Consider the following 19,945-nt stretch of genomic DNA (forward strand, 5'->3'; position numbering starts at 1 on the left):
TGACGAATTAAAATTTAGAAATTAATTTTTTTTAAAATTACTTCCACAAGTAAAGAATGATGAGCATTTTAATTATTCGTTATTCTAAATAGTTTTTTCAAGTTATAATAAGTCGAGACAAAAACGAATTTCCTGGGATATAAGATTTGTCCTATAAATTTAGTGAACCTTTCTGTTTTCGGTTGCATTTTTATTTATTATTATTTATGTATTTCAAATACCTTTTTTTATTTTGATCTCTGCTGAAGCCAAATATTGCACCAGGTTCGTTTTGAAGGTATCAACTATGCCTTACAATTCGTAGATTATAGATAAATAATTATAAGTAAACATTGTTAAATAAAAATGGGTTTTGATAATAAAAGTATTTGTGAATTAATATAGTTAAAATAATGTTGTGATGAAAAGGAGAGTGCAATCGTAAAATTATTTTTAAACAATATTATTTCTGAATTAAAATTTGAAACTTAAACTATATAATAATTATTTTCTCACGGGAAAAAATTAACATGTAGATTTTAATGTATTTAGTAAACACACATTATTTTTGTTTTCGGCTGCACTTTTTATTTACTATTAGTTATGTATTTAAACTGTACGTTTTTTGTTGAGACCATAGACAGATCTATAAAACGTTTTGTCTACTGCTGTTTTTCACTTATATTAGCACAAATCCTAAAAGATTTTTTTTTTTTATTTTGATCTCTGTTGAGACCAAATAGATTTTTCTTTTGAGTCGAAATGGATTTTTATATTTTGATCTCTTTTGAAAGAAAATATATTTTTTTTATTTTGATCTCGTTTGAGTCCATACAGATTTTTTTTATTTTGAACTCTTTTGAGTCCATTTAGATTTTTTTATTTTGATCTCTGTTGAGACCAAATAGATTTTTTTTATTTTGATCTCTGTTAAGACCAAATATTGTACAAAGTTGCTTTTTGAAGGTATCAAATAAGACTTACAATACATGCATGGATTGTTTTAGAAATTATAAAAAAACAGGTTTTATTTTTTATGAATTTAATCGGTAAAACCCTTTCTAAAGTAAGAGAGTTTTTATATTAACAAGAGATATAAAAACGAACTTGGAGAAAAAATAATCACATTCAATAGGAGGTAGTACTATTTTTTATTCTCTTTTTTTTCTGTAGACCTGAAGCTCTTCAACCATTTTGTTTATTTAGCAAATGAAAACTGAAATTGAATACCATTGTCATGGAAATATAGGCATTGTTGGCCAGAGTTTGGTAGAGAAGTGATAGAGATTGAATGCGGGTGAATTGTGTTCCTGGCCTTGGCCCCGGAAATAAAAGGGCATTCTCCTCCTCCTCGCTGTGTTATCTGTTTTTTATTATATTTCTATTATTAGAATTTTATTATTTTATAGTTACATTTAGCTTCCAAACTCAAAACATGTTTTTAAGAGAAATTAAAATCTAAAACATTTCCAAAACCTCGATTTCTTATTTTTGTGACAAAGTCATATCATATATATATAGTATTATTATTGGCGCGACATACCGTGGACCAAGGCCTCGCACTATGTACCTAGGAAATACATCCCGCGTTTCATGACGGGATTTTCATAGGGTAGGTTCGTCACTCAAACGCCTATTTTCGTGAGTGCCACCTATTGGTTAACGGACCTCACAAATGACCGGAAGGAGGCTGTGAGTGAATATTATATAATTATGTGCTTGAAAAAAATAGGATAGGGCCGGGGACTCGAACTCTCAACCTTTGGGTTGGCAGACGGTCGTGTTACCTCTCTGCTGCCTTCACCCCCTATGACACGACTACGTATGTAAAATATTTTAAACAATACATAAAATGAGAGTGAAATTTTCCCCAATCAAAGATACCCATTTCATGCGGCTGAATGGATGCGGAGGGCTTCCGATCCTCAGGGTTGACTCACGGCTACAGTAACACAGCGATTAATTATAAACCGTAGAGCCAGATTCGAACTCGAGAAATTACACTACAAACTCAAAACATTAAATTAAATAGTATGTAATGCACACACAAGTTGCTTCTATCATTTAAAGCATGATTTCTTTTTTGGGTGCAGTATCTTGACTAGCAACGGCTTGGTGCTGTTTCTAATTCGCCATTGATTGATTAAAATAACTTACTTTTTCTTTTTTTTGTACGGTTGATTCACTTTAATTGTAGTCGTTGAAAGGTAATGTGGTTAACCACGAAAGAAAGTGTTCATCAAGCTGGCAGTATCTTGTTTTAACGTAGTGTTGAGTGATCTCTCATTTTCTTTTCTTTGTTAATTCTAATTTAAACTGTAATCAATTATGGAGTGTGGTTGCTCAGTAGGAAGGCAATCCTAAATGCCGATCCTTAGTTATAGTCCGGCTGTGGTAGAATTATCTGCTTAAATATCAGCCGCTGATTGACTCTGCAGTTAAAATATACACTCTTTGGGCACCCTCAACTTCTATAAAATTAATTGATTATTTGAGAATAATTTTCATATTAGCAGTTATTTCTCAATATTTTACAGTGTTCTTATTTTCTTCTAATGGAACATTAATTAGGACATAAACGGAACTTCGTTCACTTAATCGTGTCGACAATATTTATAAATATTTCAGAATTAAAATTAATATATTTTCGTTCTACTGTCGATTTAATCTGAATACAATAATTCATTTGCCCTAGGATTGGCCTAGCGGTAAAGGGCGCATAATTCGTGATATCTGCTTGGCTCAAGTACCCACAGGAATGCGTGCGCGTAAGCGTGGCCTCCGAAATGTCAGATAAAATTATAAGCATTTTCGACAGGCTGAATAAAAGATGAGCTCGAGATCCGTTCATTGCAATTAAGCAAGACGGGCAGGGGGTAAGTGGGTCAGCCGGTGCACCAACGAAAGTACAGCTGTCGGGGAAAGGCGAACCTTTGGGAAAGTCATTCAAAGAGACACAGCCAGCCGGACGTCCGGCACAGTTCCTCCCGCATTATCCCACGTGACAATGGCCTGTTAAATCTGCACCGAGTTTGCATAACTTGTGTTAGACAATATATACTAATAATATAATGAGATAAAATTACCTCTTGATATACGAAATTTACCTGGGGTAAAGATAAATTTGTTAAATTTAAAGGCAAAAATATTTAATTTTTTCGTTCCGCAAGGCATACATTACGTCATATGTACGACATAGTGTATTGCTTGACTTTATTGCTTGATGAGCCTTGTGAAGGAAATAAATCCATCTCTAACAAATAGTTCAGAAAACTACAAAAAGTAATAAAAGAATATCAATTTTGTTAGTAATGTATGTATTATTTAGTTAGTAATATATGTAACTCCTAATTGTATCATATCAGTAGCTTAGAACAAATTTTAAAACAATTTTATCTTTTGAAACATCCAACGATTCATTTCTTGAGCTGAGTTATGTATTCGAGAAACTATTTTCTGTGTAGATGTAGATTAGCGTTCAGATTGAAGCTAATTAAAATATTAATTTATAGTTGTTTGGATAAAAGTTTTGATTTTTGAAAAAATATATCTCAGGAACCATGAGACGTACATATGTCTTCCAGCACTCAAAATAAAGGTAATTTAATTTATTATAAAGTAGTTTATGTTCACATACGAATATAAATTTTGTCTACTATACATGAATTAATTTGAGCAAATATCATAAAAATTACCACTTCTACGAAGATAAACGTAACATACCACTTATAGTACATAAAACAAGCTTTGATTTGAGTGCTTATAGACATCTGTACGTCGAATAGTTTTTGAGATATAGATTTCTCAAAATAACTCCTCTAACTTCTGATTTTTCAGTGCATTTTTTATGAAATGTAGAGTTTAAAAAGCTATATCTCAGAAACTGTTAAATTTAAATAGCTTTATTAGAGCTCATATTTCAGCAAATTTACCCTACTTTAAATAATACTCTCTTAGGTTTTCTAGTGTTGTTGATAGTTTTAAAGATATAGAGCTCCGAATAAAATTTTTTTTTAATGTTTTGCAGCAGCCGCCATTTTGTATTCCCTCTATCTATAGTTGGCAAACTCGTTTCAATATCGTACAATTTTGACTAGTAATTATACATAGTTTTCATTAAATTTATTAGATATCTGTATGAAATAACTGCCTTTCTTTTTTTCTCCTCTTGGTCTCTTGTATTATAGGTTTTTCTGGAAAACAATGTACTACCAGAAGGTCGGAAATCTGTATTTTTAATTCAATACAACGCCATGCAACAATATCCGACCTTTTGCGTTTTTTTTTTTTTTTTGTGTGTTTTTTTTAGTGCGCTTTTTTTGAGCGTGGTCTAAAATAGTAGTCATTTATCGATTTATATATTTCTTTATAGTTTTAAATTACAATGGTTACTGTAATCAGCTAGTTGATTCTTTTAAAGCTTGTGAGCTTAAAGAGTCTGAAAGAATGAACTAGTTGTAATTTTTTTATTAATTACTTAAATTGGTTGTGGGTGGTTTCCAATAGACCAGGCCTATTTTCATCGTTTAATAATGTCTTGGAACAAAATTCTTATCGACGAAAACAATTGCTTTTGTCAAGTCCCATGTATGTATGATGAATATACAATAATAGAACCCTAAATATGTCCAAATGTTTCTTCGAAGATAGAAAATTAATTACTATTAGAAGTATAACGACAGAAGGTTTGAGAACCATTGGTTTAGAGTTATGTGGTCTCTGGTTTCCATTAACATATTTTTTACTAAATTTTGACTATTTTTAATCGCCATTTGTGAAACTCGTGTCTTGATCAACCGAACGAAGTTGAGATGCAAAAGTGAGATAAATCCACTTTAGAAATTTCTTAGGAAACACCAAAACATGCACAGTTCAAGTAATTGGTTTTTAGAAATACTGTATTATTATGTTGCTATTAAACTTCATCAAAAATATATTTGTAAAACTTTTTAAGCTCAATTTATTAAATTATTTATGGATAAAAAAATAGAAAGGATCATTGTAGTTTCAAATTAAATTTTATATTTTTATTTATGAATTTTCGCTCTTCAGGGCATTCAAATAAATTTGTATCAGTGAAACATTTTTAAGTTTTACATCTGGAAATATACTTTAAGAAATAAGGGGTAAATTGTATTACCTTAACCTTAGAAGCATTGGTGTCCAGATCCAAATACAGGAGTATTTTTTAAAATTATTAATTAATTTAATCTGATTATATTAAATGATTTGTTATATACTTTATAATTTTGATATCCTTTGTCTGAATGGTACGTCCTCTCATTTATTTAATGTGTATTCTCAGATGTAAATCTTCAAAATTACTTTTTTTTTATTTCTTAATTTTCGCCCTTAATGTGGTCTTTTTTTTTTTTTTTTTTTTTTTAACTCAGAAGTGTCTCCCTTCTTAGTTTCGAGATTGAAAAATGAATATAAATTTGATTTTTCCCATTTTGCAAGGAAAATTGAAGAAAAGTAAAATTGAAAGTGATAGAAAAGAAATAAGAATTAAAAAAATTTATAATCCTTTTTAAATTATTAAAAATAATAAAAAGGCTGTACAATATTTTATCAAATGTATGATTACAAAAAAACATCGTTCGGTTATAAGACTATTAATTTATTTTATTTAATTAAACTATTTTTTTTTTTTTTACACAGCTTTGTAGCCGAAACAACATACAACATAATCATAAAAATATTGTGCAATATTTTTATTGTATGGATTTATCTCTTTTTGGATCCCTATCCTAACTTAGAATGTAAAATTAGATTGGATTTAGTTCGTTTTAAGGAATAAGGCGACCAGTAGCTTAAAGAGGACACTAAGTATTGTACAGAACATTAAAAAATGGTTCTATTCGCTTTTGTATTCAACGTCTAGAATATTTTTTTCTTATTTTTAATTTATAAAATTAAAAATACAATATAGAATAAATATATTTCTTAAAAATTAATCGATTAATTGTATGTGGTACTTAGATAATTGAAAATACTGTTGTTACTGACAGGGCTGTGTTGGACAATCTGTTATTCCAAGCAGAGGTGTTTAATTGCTTGGCCTATTTCGTCTAGAAAGGGCATTTTCTCAATGCTTAGTCATTCTTCAGTGATTAAGTTTCTTTTTGTAACTTCATTGATTCTCACTTTTTTTTTATTTATAGTTGTTTTCTTCTTCGACTTGTCAATGATTTTACAACCATCACAATGTACAATGTATCGGTTTTTATCCCCTGCTGTTATTGTCTATGAATTGCCCTACTTCTCGTTTTGTTCCTTTTTTGCGATCAGTAAATAGGTTTATTCATAGGTATTTTTCTAGTCCCTATTATTTTTTAGTCATAGTTTATGGACATTTGTCATCTTGCAACAAAAAACAAGATGGAGGGGAAAAAAGTAAGCTTTATAGAAACGTAATTAACAATTGAAACATAAATGAATTATATATTCCATTTATTTAATCACTGTAACGAAGGATTAAAATTAAGTTCTTTACTCATTGAAATAAAAGTTAAACCCTTTAATTGAAATTATGGCACCTCTTTTGACTCTGTAAAATACAAAGGTGCCTATAAAGTCATGTTGAAATCTGAAATTACAGGCATTGAGCTTGAAATTAGTTAAAAGCTTTAAAAAGCCATTAACGACTTTCAAAACGCCTTAAAGTGCCCATAAAAGTCTCACACCGCCCCATTCATTTCTCAATATAACAAGGAATAATATAACTGTTTACGTTCTAAATATCTTCAGAACATTATCGGAAATTTGCGATACATACCCTGAATTATCTCAAATAGCAAACAAGTTACCATCTAACGCTTCGCCTTACACATTTCGCATAAAATCTAAAAAAGACCAACCAAATGAATATCTTACTTCATCCCCACAAAAAATCTTTCTTCAACAAATAATAAAAATATTTTTATTAGAGATAAATTGGTTATATCAAATGCAAAGTGCAAAAGATCCGAACTTAACTATTGCAATTAATTTATGTATTGAAATTACTTCTACAAATTGGCTGCTTCGCAATTTAACTTCAATCTCCCTTTTGCCTTAATTAATAAAATATTTATATGTCTTAATGTGCGAATTAACTAATAATTTTTTTAAATTATCCTAAGGTGCTGAAAGCCTTTATTATCTCTTTGTTAATTGTACTCAAAAATTCTATTCGTTTTTATGAAAGTAATTCATTTATTTTTTCTCTGGAGTGTTCCTGTTTTCATCAGGAACAATGGGTTGTTAACTTTCTCTTATCGATTTAAAACCACTCGAATTTCAATAATTTCTTCCATTTATGATGTATCAATTAAAACCTTTATAAATAAAGATAAAATGTAAAACTGGAACAAGGACATTTTCCAAACAATTGACCCCAAATAATGATAACCATTGAAGGGTATGCTCCAAAAAAGGAAATGGCTCTCAGTTTTCAAACTTTTGGAAAACTTTTAGAAGAACTTTTTTATAATGTATTTCACTTAACAAAATTAATTAATTGAAATATTTATGACAGTTTTTTTTTGTTTATATTATTTTAAATTACATGAAAACAATTAATTTCTTTAATTGTTCCTACACATTAACAACATAACAAAAGTTTCATTTTTAGAGCTACCTTTTTTTTTCTTCTTCTGAAAATAAATAGTTTACCTACTTCGTGGCAAACAATATTTTGAAAAAATAAATACAGGATTACAATTAAAATATTTTAGATATAATCTTTACACTTTCTTGAGACGGGTTTAAATAAACAAATTTTATCCAATTTTAGTTTCAAAATAATTTATTTCATTATAAGTCCGACGTTTCGGCCAATTCGGCAATTCTCAAGGACAATCTTGATACAATTTTAGAACCACACTAATTTTTAAAAAACTTTATGCAGACTATTCCACCCAGATCATGTGAAGAATTAACTAATAGGGTAATTGTGGACTGAAATTAATGACCTGGGCAGAATTACCTACATTAAGTTTTTTTTTTAAATTGATGTGGTTCTAAAATTTTATTAAGATAATATAAATGGTTTTGAGACTAAAATTGGATAACATTTATTTATTTTAACATTAAAATATTTTATTTATTTAACAGATTAAGTCAAATTCGTTGTATTTACGCACCTTTATAGAGAGAGTTAACCATAATAATTATAAGCAATTGGAACAAATAATTGGACCAACAAAATTTACAGACCTGCAAACCAATAAATTTCTCTTCCCTTTCATCCCCCAATCTCCCATGACTAGAGGTATCTTTATCTTAATTAAAAATTCTTACTTATAATGAGTAGGGTAGTCTTTGAAAAAGTGACTTATATCGAGTTGCATTGTAATATTGTATTAATTATGCTGTTAGTTAAACCAGAGGAAAGAGTAGGGCGCACTCTAGGGACAGTACAAGATCAGGACTAAATATTAAAAAATGGTCCAAAATTATAAGATTTAAAACAAAACGATAATTTTTTTATTTATTTTTGTTATGACTATAATAAAAAAAAAAATCAAATCTCCAAGCCCGGAGATATTTTACCTTTAAAATATTTACCTAATAACGAGCAGAACATTATTGAAAAAAAAAAAAAAATTAGTCAAATAGAGCTATAGTAAAAAAAGTGAATAAAACTGTAAATCAGTGTGAAACCCTACACTCCCACCCACCCTTGGTAGCTTTAACTTTTCTTACCTTTGAAACACTCAATTAGAGTGAGTATTGGTTGACGACACGTCACAATCTTTCAAGTAGATTTTTTTTTTTTTTTTTTTTTTTTCAAATCCTCTTTATTGATATATAATTACAATTACAAATATATGATAATACAGAGTATATATACATAATTCAAGTATATCATAACACCAGAAATAATATAAGGGATTCTTTGAAAACAATTATATCGAGCTACATTTGTAGTCTTAAGAATCGCAATGGATGCTCCTTGGTTCATAAGAAATAGCCAATTGCATCGGGAATTAGAAATGGAGTCAATAGAGGATTACATAAAAAAAACGGTTCATGAAGTTCCACTCCCAGTTGCCGATAGTTAAAGGAGCAGTGACCTACAACCTGGGAAACCCAACCACAACCCGAAGACTGAAGCCCAGGCTGCTGTAGGACATTCTGTTATAAATTCTATATTTATTAATTCATTATTCACACTACCTCTATTTTACTTATTATTATTATTTTTTTTTTCTTCTCTTGTCTCTTTTTCAAAGTAACTTGTTTCTTTTTACCATTAGAGGGCAATTGTTTGTTTTGTCAAGTCTACAAATTTTTTTATTTTTATCTATTTTTTTTATCTTTTTTTTTGTTTTTAATTATAAAATTGTATATAGTTAGGGGTGTCTTTTGTACCAGACTATCCCCCCCCCCCATAATCAACTGTTAAAAACAAAAAATATAATGTGACGGTTATATCAACCATGTAAGGCCCATCTGCAGTGCGATCTGGTATAAAATAAATTTTTAAAAAATATCTCATAAATAATAATGGATATAATGGAAAACTGAGTAGAAGTAATATATAGATAAAACTGGTGCAGTGCGATGATACAGCTTTTAGTTACTAATCTACTTATGTCCCCAAGTTTGGTGTACATTAGTGGGCTCGTTTTGTATGTAACCTTATTTTTGTGATTAAAAAAAAAAGAAAAAGAAAAATCAAAAGATGTGAAAATTATGAACAATAATATTTATTTTTCTGTTGATATACAAATTTTTTTTTCAGTGTTTTTCGAGCAATAAGTAGCTATCAACTTGTTGATAAACTTCTGTGACCATTTCTTCGATTTTTATAGTAGTTTAAGTTTAGTTAAACTACAAAAAAAAATAATCAATATCTGTACTTAAACAAGAATGAATATATTCTCAAAAAACCGCTCATCTCTCCATGTATGAGCTTATAAGAATTAGGAACTTTCTCGGATTTCACCAATTTCATCTAATGGTTGCACTGACATTTCAGTATTAGGGTTTTTTATCTATTTATTTTTCAACCGAAGGTGTAAGCTTCTGAATTTTTTTTCTTCACACCAATTTAAAATAATCACACCTTTGAGGTGAAATTCTAAATCGCTCATTTTCTTAATTCGCACCATGAAGACGGAATAAAATGTTCAATAAATATGATATTGAATACATAGTTATATAAATTGAATTCCGAAAGCGTGAAGAATTGTCCATAGCAAGTACAGGTAATTTTTTTCTCATGATCAATTATATGTGTTTCAATTATATAAAAAAAGTAAAAATAAAAAACCTAATTGCACCATTATGTCTGGTCTTGAAGTTGGTAATTTTCAATACAAAACCTGTCTCCATATTTTGGGTTCAGTTACTTCGCTCAACAAAATGGATTTTTCTTTTTCAACATTGAGTTATTGGTAATTAAATATAGATGAATATTTTAATAAGGTCTAACATGCAAAATACAGTTCTGTACTTTTTAAAAATGGGTTAGAAATATACATGTGTAAAGGCGCTGTTCATAATTTAATGAACTTTTAACCGTCAAAACTTAAAAATTAATAAGAATGATAATAATTTCCTGAGTTATTATGTTACATTTACGTTAAATAAAAGGATGTTGACCAGCTATATAGAACACGAATAATTTATTTATTTCATATAAATTTTATTACAGTTTAATCAAAATTTCCATAAATTACCATATAAACAGTTTAACTTTTGAGTTTAATCAGTTTTTCGGGTTCTCTACACATTTAGTATATTTTTTATGTTTATTAGAATTTAATAAAAAATTAATAATTACAACTTGAACTTTTTCAGTATTTTTTTTTCTCAAATTTCAATTTTCATTATTATTGGTTATATATAATTTTTAAGTGAACCGTTCTGTTTTGGACTGATATAGAAGCTAATCGAATTCACTTCAAATTCGTTCTATTCGGTTGTTGTAATATAACTAATATTTTTTGCGATATTTCGTAAAATAAGTGACCTGATAATTCTTGACGTTTGGGGAAAACTGGCCTGTGTTGGAGAACTGAAAATTTTGGAAAGTAATGGTCGTACAAAACGCATTTCGTTTTCAAATTGTAGTAAATTTTCTAAACTTACAAAAAAATAAATGCAACCTGTTCTGTAAGGTATCCATGGTTTTGATGTTATTTAGTAATAATTAGACATTAACTTTATCTATTAAAAATATTTTTCTTTTATTAGTTACTAGGCAGAAATCAATATTTGACATTTAGGACTCAGACATGACTAATGTGTTAATAAAGAGTGTTCTTGGCTTATTTTCTTTATTTAATGATAAATCATGTTCATTGTATGTATCTAATTAATAATATAATAATAAAAAACATAACAACTGAACTTTGTTTGATTTGCTTGCAGGCTCGCATGGAAGTGGAGGATCTCTTCACCGACCTCGCAGATGGAAAGAAACTCCTCAAGTTGCTGGAGATCATTTCCGGCGAAAAATTGGGAAAGCCGAACAACGGAAAAATGCGTGTTCACAAAGTAGAAAACGTCAACAAAAGTCTTGCCTTTCTACATACAAAGGTAAGCAGCATTTCCATATCAATAAATTAATTTTATATACGAAAAAAAATAATAAATAGAGACCTGGCTGTATATATTACGAATTTGTTCACAATGAGAGTATAATTTTAAAACTTTGCGATGAAAATCCTGTTTATTTTTTCTTTTAGTGTATAAATCAATGCCGTCTAGGTGCTATAAAAAAGAAAGGAAAAAAAGTTACTGCGTGGGCTCCGACACTGAGGTAGTACAATCGTCCCTGACCCTGCATGAATATAAACCCATCTCCTTTATTTGGAGACCTTGCTTTGTCAACTGGGTAGATGGATGGATATCCCCAAGCAGTATATTCTTGGGTTTTCCAAACCCACCAATTAGACAGTTTTTCGAATCGGGAAGTCTATTATGATAGTGAATTACTTACCACTACGTATTTGAACTATAAAATTAATTAGTGTAAAAAATATTTTCGGTTGTTAATTAGTATTAATGTTATTAGAGGATCATTGGTTAACGGGATGTAATTAAATGTACGAAGATGGTCCGGGCGGTGGTCATGAAAGGCCAGTAAAAGTAGCAGAAAATTTCTTTTTTCAAATCTTAAAAATGCAGGCTAATTGCCTTTGTCCCATATAACCTTTTCTAAATAATTTTTTCCTAGATTTAAACCTTTATAAAACACTTTTTTTCCTTCTTTCATTCACATTTGCAACTTAAAACAGAACCTACCTTCAACTTGCAAATGTGAATGAAGGAAGGAAGAAAAGTGTTTTATAAAAGGTTTAAATCTAGGAAAAAATTATTTAGAAAAGGTTATATGGGACAAAGGCAATTAGCCTGCATTTTTAAGATTTGAAAAAAGAAATGACATCAATATGAGGGTATCCTTGAGAATGGCCTGAGGGTCGAAACGTTGGAAAAGTTGTAAATAATAAAGTTGAGAGAAAAAAAGGATTAAATTTGTTTTAAATTAAGAATAAAATAAAACATTATATTAAAAAGTCAGATTTAAATCAAATAATTTCTTCAATTATTTATTTTAATTAGAGTGCTACCAATTGGAAGTTTCTCTACACGCCTGTAACACTCCATTTTAAGTAAGATGAAATTTACTGAATGTATTATATAACATTCAGTTGTAAATTTCAATAAAGATATTTTAAAAAAAAAATTAAAACTTCGAAGTTCAGAGTATAATTTAAGATTAATAATTATTATAATAATTGAATTAGTTGTATCACTGCAATGTAGAACACTCTATAATAGACAATTGTTAGTAATATTTTTATTAACTAATGTTAGATATATAAGGTACTACAGATAAATGAAGTAGATATGGTATAGGTGAGGTAACAATATTATGTTAAAGGGGGATGTTAATAAATTGGATAAAAATGAACAAGAAAGTGGGAGAAGAAGAAAACGGTGAGGAAGATGATGGAGTTAGCAAACTAGAAGAAAGTTAAAAAGTAAATCTGAGGGCTAGAATTCTGGTGATCTGTATATATTATATATCTGTACACTGATATATTTTTCTATTTACTTTATAAACTTAACAATTGTTTTAAAATTTTATTAACATTTAATGTTAAGCTAATTCTAAAATATTTGTATCTTGCTTTTTCATTTAGCCCTGACAAAGTCCTATAAAAATAAATTGGTAGAAATCTAAATTGAATTTATGTAGAGGTTTTTCAAAGCTTAAAACTATCGGATAAGAGGTTTATATCGAACATTTAAAAAAAAAAAATTATAAATTACGGTAAACAGTTAAGTTGCGAGGTTCATCGCGTGAAACCATCTCTATAAATACGCATTTATTTTTTCTCTGTATTTATAGGCGTAAATAAATAATTACTTCTCAACAAGTGAATTTCCTGTCATATATCATGTTTCATGGAAGTAGAAGTATATACATACAGAGTCAGGCGCAAAGAAATTACAAGTAATTGTAGTTATTATTGTTCAAACTAATTAAATCTTAGCCTCAATTAAGGACTTTGTGTTTTATCGCTGTGTAAACTGTGTAGTCTTTCAAACAATATTTGCAAATACTCCAAGTGGAAAAGGAAATGACGCAAAAACTGCTGACGGCGTATGATTTCACACAACTCTTGGACTTCGTTCATTGCATACAACTCACAACATTTATTCCGTATACGGATTAATACGGTATAGGAAATGAGCAATTACTTCGTGTAAGGAGTTGGGAAGCCAGTAACAGAGGGTTTCAATTTGAGTCATACATGCAATTGGTTAAATGCTGGGTTAGCTATTTATAAACTGTCAGCTTTTAGTTCTAAAGAATAAATTATTATTTTTAACGAGTGACTTGAGAGTCAAAAAAATTAAACAAATAAAGTTTAATTTGTGTGGTACGCCATATTTTTCTTTATGTTTTAAGCACTTAAAGTTTAAACTTAAAACGTGTAGACATCTTCACATGATTTCATTTGTTATTGATTGTTTTGTTTTCAACAAAACACCATTTTAAAATTTTATTTTATTTTATTTATTTTTAATATTATCGGAAAACAATGTTACTACTACCACATTAACAATATTTTATCATTTTAGTTCAAGTCTTTGGCTAAAACATTTTTTATTAACGGAATTAAAAAAGGGATGCTGTACAAAAATCTTTTATATTGCAATTAAAAAATGTGCATGATATTGTCAGAATTTCGAAACCTATCATGTACCTGGAAGTACCATTTTTAGAAGGAGTTGATTTTTTCAACCGCCAGATTTTTCCCAATTATGGGTACCCACTTTATGAAGCTGATTGGACCCCAGGAGGGCTCCATAACTCACAGGGTTGACTCACGGCTACAGTGTTATAGAAAATAATTATCTACCACAGCCGGATTCGAACCTGTGTTCTTAGTAGCATAGATCTCTTTCGATTAGTATTTGTATTTAACTGTAATAAGAAGTAAATGATTTTTTATTACCTTTCTTGTAAAATCCTCCTTTATATTTCCTATAAAATAATAAATAATTAAAAAAACAAAAATGACACCAAAAGGAACCATTATATTGAACTCTGTCAATTTGAAATACAAAAGTCCAGTTAATTACGACTAAACTGTAGACTGTTTAAAAAAATTTTAAATCTTTTTTTTTTTATTTCGTTCCAAATATTAATTTAATGGTGTTTCGCACCTGGCGTCGGCTTAGTAGTTTTAGTAAAATCGTATATATTTTTACTCCATTGTGTTAGATTTGAGTTAGTGAGTTTATTGGTGACGACGAAGCTGCATCCATGACCACTTTAATACTGACATTCGAACTGAGCAGTATTCTTGAGTATTTTTTTCTTCAACAAAAAAATTATCTTGAAACACCTGATTATACTTGAAACAAACCTTTGATCCTTCTGTGTTTATCCTCAAGCGATTTATAATTCTAATATTTCAATATACGGCCTGTATAACTGATAATCTGAGGTGTTTTTAATTCTTCATTATTAATTTAATGAATAATAATGTTAATGTTTACAGTTTATTCCGTATTATTTTTATTCCTTCCACGATTTAAACTCAATATTATGATTTCGACAACAACAAATACTAGAGTTCACAAAATCCATTAAGTATTTATATAGTATGATGAATAATAAGGGAACTTTTAATTTCGAATCTATGGTACATTAAAAATACTATTTAGTTACAAAACTGCAACGAAACGTAAAATCTGTTTAATTATCTTCAAAAAATACATTATTCACGAACTAACTTTGTTGTAATAGTGATGTAATATATTACACGAAAACCAGGAATAATTATAACCAGGAGGTTATAATTACAGTTATGTTACAATTACAAAATAATTACAACCGATAACCAGGAGGTTCTCATCATTATTTCAGAGCAGAATGCTATTATCTTTTATGACTAAAGTATGTTTTTAATTGCATACGTATTGATTGACGGATCTTTATTAGTGAAGTGTTGTCTTTCAAATGATGTACCGAAATTTCCGGAAAGTAGAGGAACCTCTGACTGATTTTCACTCAACGAATTTTCAAATTTTTTAAATTTAAATAATTCTTTACTTGAATCCGTGAAAGTCATCTCCACTAATCTCTGAACTAATCACATATTTTTTAATTATTATCTATGATTTTTTTTATGCATATTTTTTCATAATATTATGCCTCGCGGTAAGAGATGCAATAACCTGTTTAACCTTTGATCGAACGTGAATAAAACTAATAGCTATTGTATCACCGAACTTTGAAGAATTAAAAGTAGAATTTTTTTATATATTGTGTACAATGTTTATAAAATCATTAATTATATTACCACATGTAATTTTTATTTGATATTATAGGTTTGACAGATAAGTCCTTTCTTTTTTTTTCTTTTTTTGGGGGGGGGGGTGAAAAAAATTAATCATATTTTGTAAATAGTATTTATTTTAATTTACAATGCAATGTCCAATATTTTCGATTAACTTACCCCATCCTTCCAACAGCTGAATAATCCCATGTTTATACAATGTCTGTTGTTTATTTGCGAAAAAAGTGATCTAGGTGTTCCCTGATGCTCTGTTCGTTTTCAAACCGTTTTCCACTTAAGGAATTTTGTAGACACCGGAATAAGTGGTAGTCACTAGGAGCATGTTCCGGTGAATAGGGAGGGTGGGGCTAAAGATCCCATCCAAGGGCTAACAATTTATTGCGGGTGACTAACGAAGTGAGGGACCTAGCGTTGTCATGATGGAAGACGACACCCTTTCGATTTGCCAGGTCTTCGAATCAATTCATCTAATTTTGTTAATTATGACCACTAAAGAGTGGAATCGATCGATATAGCTTGTGACAACAGCTCATTAAAAATCACATCCTTGAAATCCCACCATATAGAAAGCATTATATTCTTTGGGTGCAATCCCGCTTTAGATGTGGTTCCAGATGTTTCGTTGCTGGGTCTTAAAGATGTTTTTCGCCCCACATTATTGTAGGCAATCCACTTGTCACAAGTCTTTAAAGAAATGAATCGTTTTCTTGACGTTTCCGCCGTGAATCGCAAATGGAAATGTGTTGTCAAGTTGGCTTCGGTCAGAGTGGGGGACCTAACATCAAGCCTAGAAACGTAGCCAAGCTTCCGCAAATGATTTTCTATGCTTGTATGTATACGTCTAGGACCTCTGCAATGTCTCGCAATGAATTGGGATTTTGATCGACTATCGCCTTAACATCAATGGTTTCAATTCCTAGTGAGGGACCAGATCGCAGTGCGTCGTTTATGTCAAAATTCCCTGCTTAAAACTTGGCAAACCAATTTTGGCACGTGCGCTCTTTTAAAGTATTATCCCCATAGACACCGCATATTTTTTTATGTGCTTCTTCAGCTCGCTTTCCTTTTTTGAAGTAATACAGCAAAATATGCCTATTATCCACGATATTTTCGTCGATATTCACGATATTCTTCTCAGCCGGATCATAAACACAATACTGACCTAATCTGAACAAGTGTCAACAAACATAACTGTTTACATATTAATTAATTAATGTGACGTATTATAAACAAAACATGAATACAAAAACCGAAAGGACTTATTTGCCAACGCTATAATTTTTTTGTTTACTACAATTGTTACTGATATAAATCCGGTCTACAATAATTCGATGCCTTGTTATTAGGCCGAAACCCCGTGGAATTCATCACCTTATCACCTTTTATTTACGTTTCTGATTACAGATTTTTAATTACCCGGCAGCTTATCTTATAATGACACACTGGCAATCCAAGATATCTATTTTCTGTATATATACTTTTCCTTCTGTTTGTATATATTTATTGATTTTAATAATTTTCTAGGAGGTCAGGAAAAAAAAAAAAAAAAAAAAAAAAAAAAAAAAAAAAATTGTTTTTATTAAACATTATTATTTTACATATACATAAAGTGAAAGGTAACATATAAAAAATTAATCAAGAGAGCATGCAATTAACGAAAATGACCTTATTGATAATGAAGGGTTATTTGGGTTGTTTCTTGATTCTGTGCCAATTATCCATACAATCAATGTAGGAAACTGTCTATGGTCCCCACACCTCCTAGGGTCTCTGAATAACATTTACCATGAGTTTGAGTCCAGAAAAATCTAAAAGGGCTAAATTATTCGATTGGTTTCCTGCACAATGTTGGACTTAATGATCATAGTAAAACCATGTGTTTCTCAAAATTAAGATTAATGCACTTGCACCACTCATACTTCAATACCCTCAACCAATGAATCTTTTTAAAATATTTTTTTTTAAAAATATTTCCAGCCATAAAGCTTAATGTCTAAAAATGTCTTAGATTGAAATATTAAAAATCATTCGAAAAATGACAGTTAGTCTTAGTGAATTAGTGAAATATTACCGTCGATGAGTTGTAAGCCTGAAAAGGAGTTTTTAAGCCAGTGTTAAATGTGTGTGGTTTGTTGGTGTGTCGTGGTGCAAGTATGAACCCCCTGTTCTTAATTCCATATATTTTACATTAAAAGATATTATAAGTACAATGGTAGCAATTTATTATGATAATCTAGTTTCAGTACCATACGCAATCGTAAAATGTTATCATTTACAGTGTTAGCCACTGTTTATTTGCTTTGGTAGCTGGTAGCTATCATAACATAAATATTTTTAGTTCTGAATTTGGTTTTTTATTTAGATCGTGCGAGATGCTGAAAAGTTGGCTAAGCGTATGAACCACAGAGGTGCTTGTGCTTGCGACAATGACACTGGCGATGGAGCAGGAGTCCTCACGGCTATTTCACATTCCTTTTATGCTCATGAACTCAGGTGAAAATCAATGATTATTTATTTTTTAATGGCAATTGAGTAAGTAATGAGCTATGATAGTCATTTATACTTATATTTAATGTTGTAACTGAACTCATAGGGAACAGCAAAGTGTTGAGCTTCCCCCACTTGGCCAATATGCAACTGGTATTGTTTTTATGGATAAAGTTCATCATGCTGAAAGTGAGGAGAAATTTGCCAAAGTTGCAGAAAATTACAAACTTAAGGCAAGTAAATTTTAAATAAATTATGAAATATCTTAAGCAGTCTCCCAGAACTATTCAGAAATTTAAAAAAAAACTTTATTTATCAATTTATTTGATGTTTGATGTGTATAAGCTAAATATGAGTAGATAAAATTTTCTTAGTTACATATTACTTCAGAAGTATAAGTGAGAATGTTGTCTTGTATAGATACTTTGTTGGAGGACAGTACCAACCTTTAGTGGTGGTATTGGAGAAGTTGCCAGGAACAGTGAGCCTTTTATGAGACAGGTGTTCATCACAGGTGAAACCGATGATGAAGATTCATTTAAAAGGAGTGTAAGTATCCACTAAACTGGAAATGACCAATAGTTGTTTAGTTTAAAAAAATATTTGTTTACTTAAACTATCTTTTTGATTTATTTATCCAGGTTTGGATGCTACGAAAGAAAGCTACACATACCATTCCTAAACCAGGAATCAGATTTTACATTTGTTCCTTGTCTAATTCAGTTATTGTGTACAAGGGGCAGTTCACTTCTGACCAGCTATGGGAATATTTTCTTGATTTAAAAGTAAGTGTTTTATTTGAGTCATCTACTTACAAGTACCTATTTTCTGATGAAAATATAATTAATATTTTGTCGTTATTATATTATTAATACGGTTTCTTTATTTAATAATTAATGTTTTTCTTTACTTTTTAACTAATTTTCTTTTCTTTTTGATTTCAGTCTCCTGACTTTGAGACGTATTTAGCTCTTGTTCATACGCGTTTCTCAACAAATACATTTCCAAGCTGGGAGAGAGCACATCCACTTAGGTAATGCTGCAATAAGAAAAATTATAATTGATTTTTGTTTGTATTAATTATAGCAACATATTTGCTATTTGTTTCTAGAATTTCCGATTGATCTGTAATGTATGAAAAAACTCTTACTTCTAATGTTGATGAATGAAAATGGTTGTCATTAGAGAAAGAAATTAGTTAAGATATTGTTTTATTTGGGATCAGTCAAGACGATATAACGAAATAAACATATCTAGGGAGAGTGAAAAAGTCAGAGAATATCTGAAATATAATGTGTTCTATACTATTGAACATTAGAAAATTTCTTACTACAATATTTTTACTGCTTACCAGTTCTTTTAATCTACTCTGAAAAACCAATATTTTGGTGGAAGAACCATATCTACTTCAAAACGTTCTTCTGCTTGTAAAATACATACCTACTCCAGCCATTTTCTGACTTATACTACTTTGTCTTCTATCCCTAAATGTAATGAAATAAAATAAAAATAGTGTGATAAAATCTTATATTATTATTATAATTATCAATATGTTGACTGCCAACTACAAAATAACTTTAGGATATTGTCTAGGACGTCAAGTAAGAGTTATCTCATAAACTAGGTGGAAAAGCCTGCTACTAGTTATCTCATATTGGTAGTCA

At 29.7% G+C, this 19,945-nt stretch overlaps 2 protein-coding genes across 5 annotated transcripts in view; both read left to right on the top strand.

The window, feature by feature from the left end:
* kst (spectrin beta chain, non-erythrocytic 5 kst) overlaps nt 1–19,945 on the top strand; it is a 196,695-nt gene that overhangs the window by 105,615 nt on the left and 71,135 nt on the right. For all 4 annotated transcript variants that reach the window (XM_067047074.1, XM_067047077.1, XM_067047076.1 and 1 more), the window contains one exon: nt 11,344–11,511. In XM_067047074.1, the coding sequence (XP_066903175.1) occupies nt 11,344–11,511 (168 nt within the window). The remainder of the gene's footprint in view (nt 1–11,343; nt 11,512–19,945) is intronic.
* On the top strand, nt 18,136–19,373 carry LOC112211089 (ferredoxin-dependent glutamate synthase 1-like). The gene is made up of 5 exons (XM_067047078.1): nt 18,136–18,287; nt 18,388–18,514; nt 18,702–18,830; nt 18,923–19,066; nt 19,226–19,373. The coding sequence occupies exons 1-5, from the start codon at nt 18,190–18,192 to the stop codon at nt 19,316–19,318; spliced, it is 591 nt and encodes a 196-aa protein (XP_066903179.1). The 5' UTR covers nt 18,136–18,189; the 3' UTR covers nt 19,319–19,373.

Source organism: Halyomorpha halys, unplaced genomic scaffold, assembly GCF_000696795.3.
Source record: "Halyomorpha halys isolate HHAL.00 unplaced genomic scaffold, Hhal_1.1 Scaffold252.1, whole genome shotgun sequence".
NCBI lineage: Eukaryota > Metazoa > Arthropoda > Insecta > Hemiptera > Pentatomidae > Halyomorpha > Halyomorpha halys.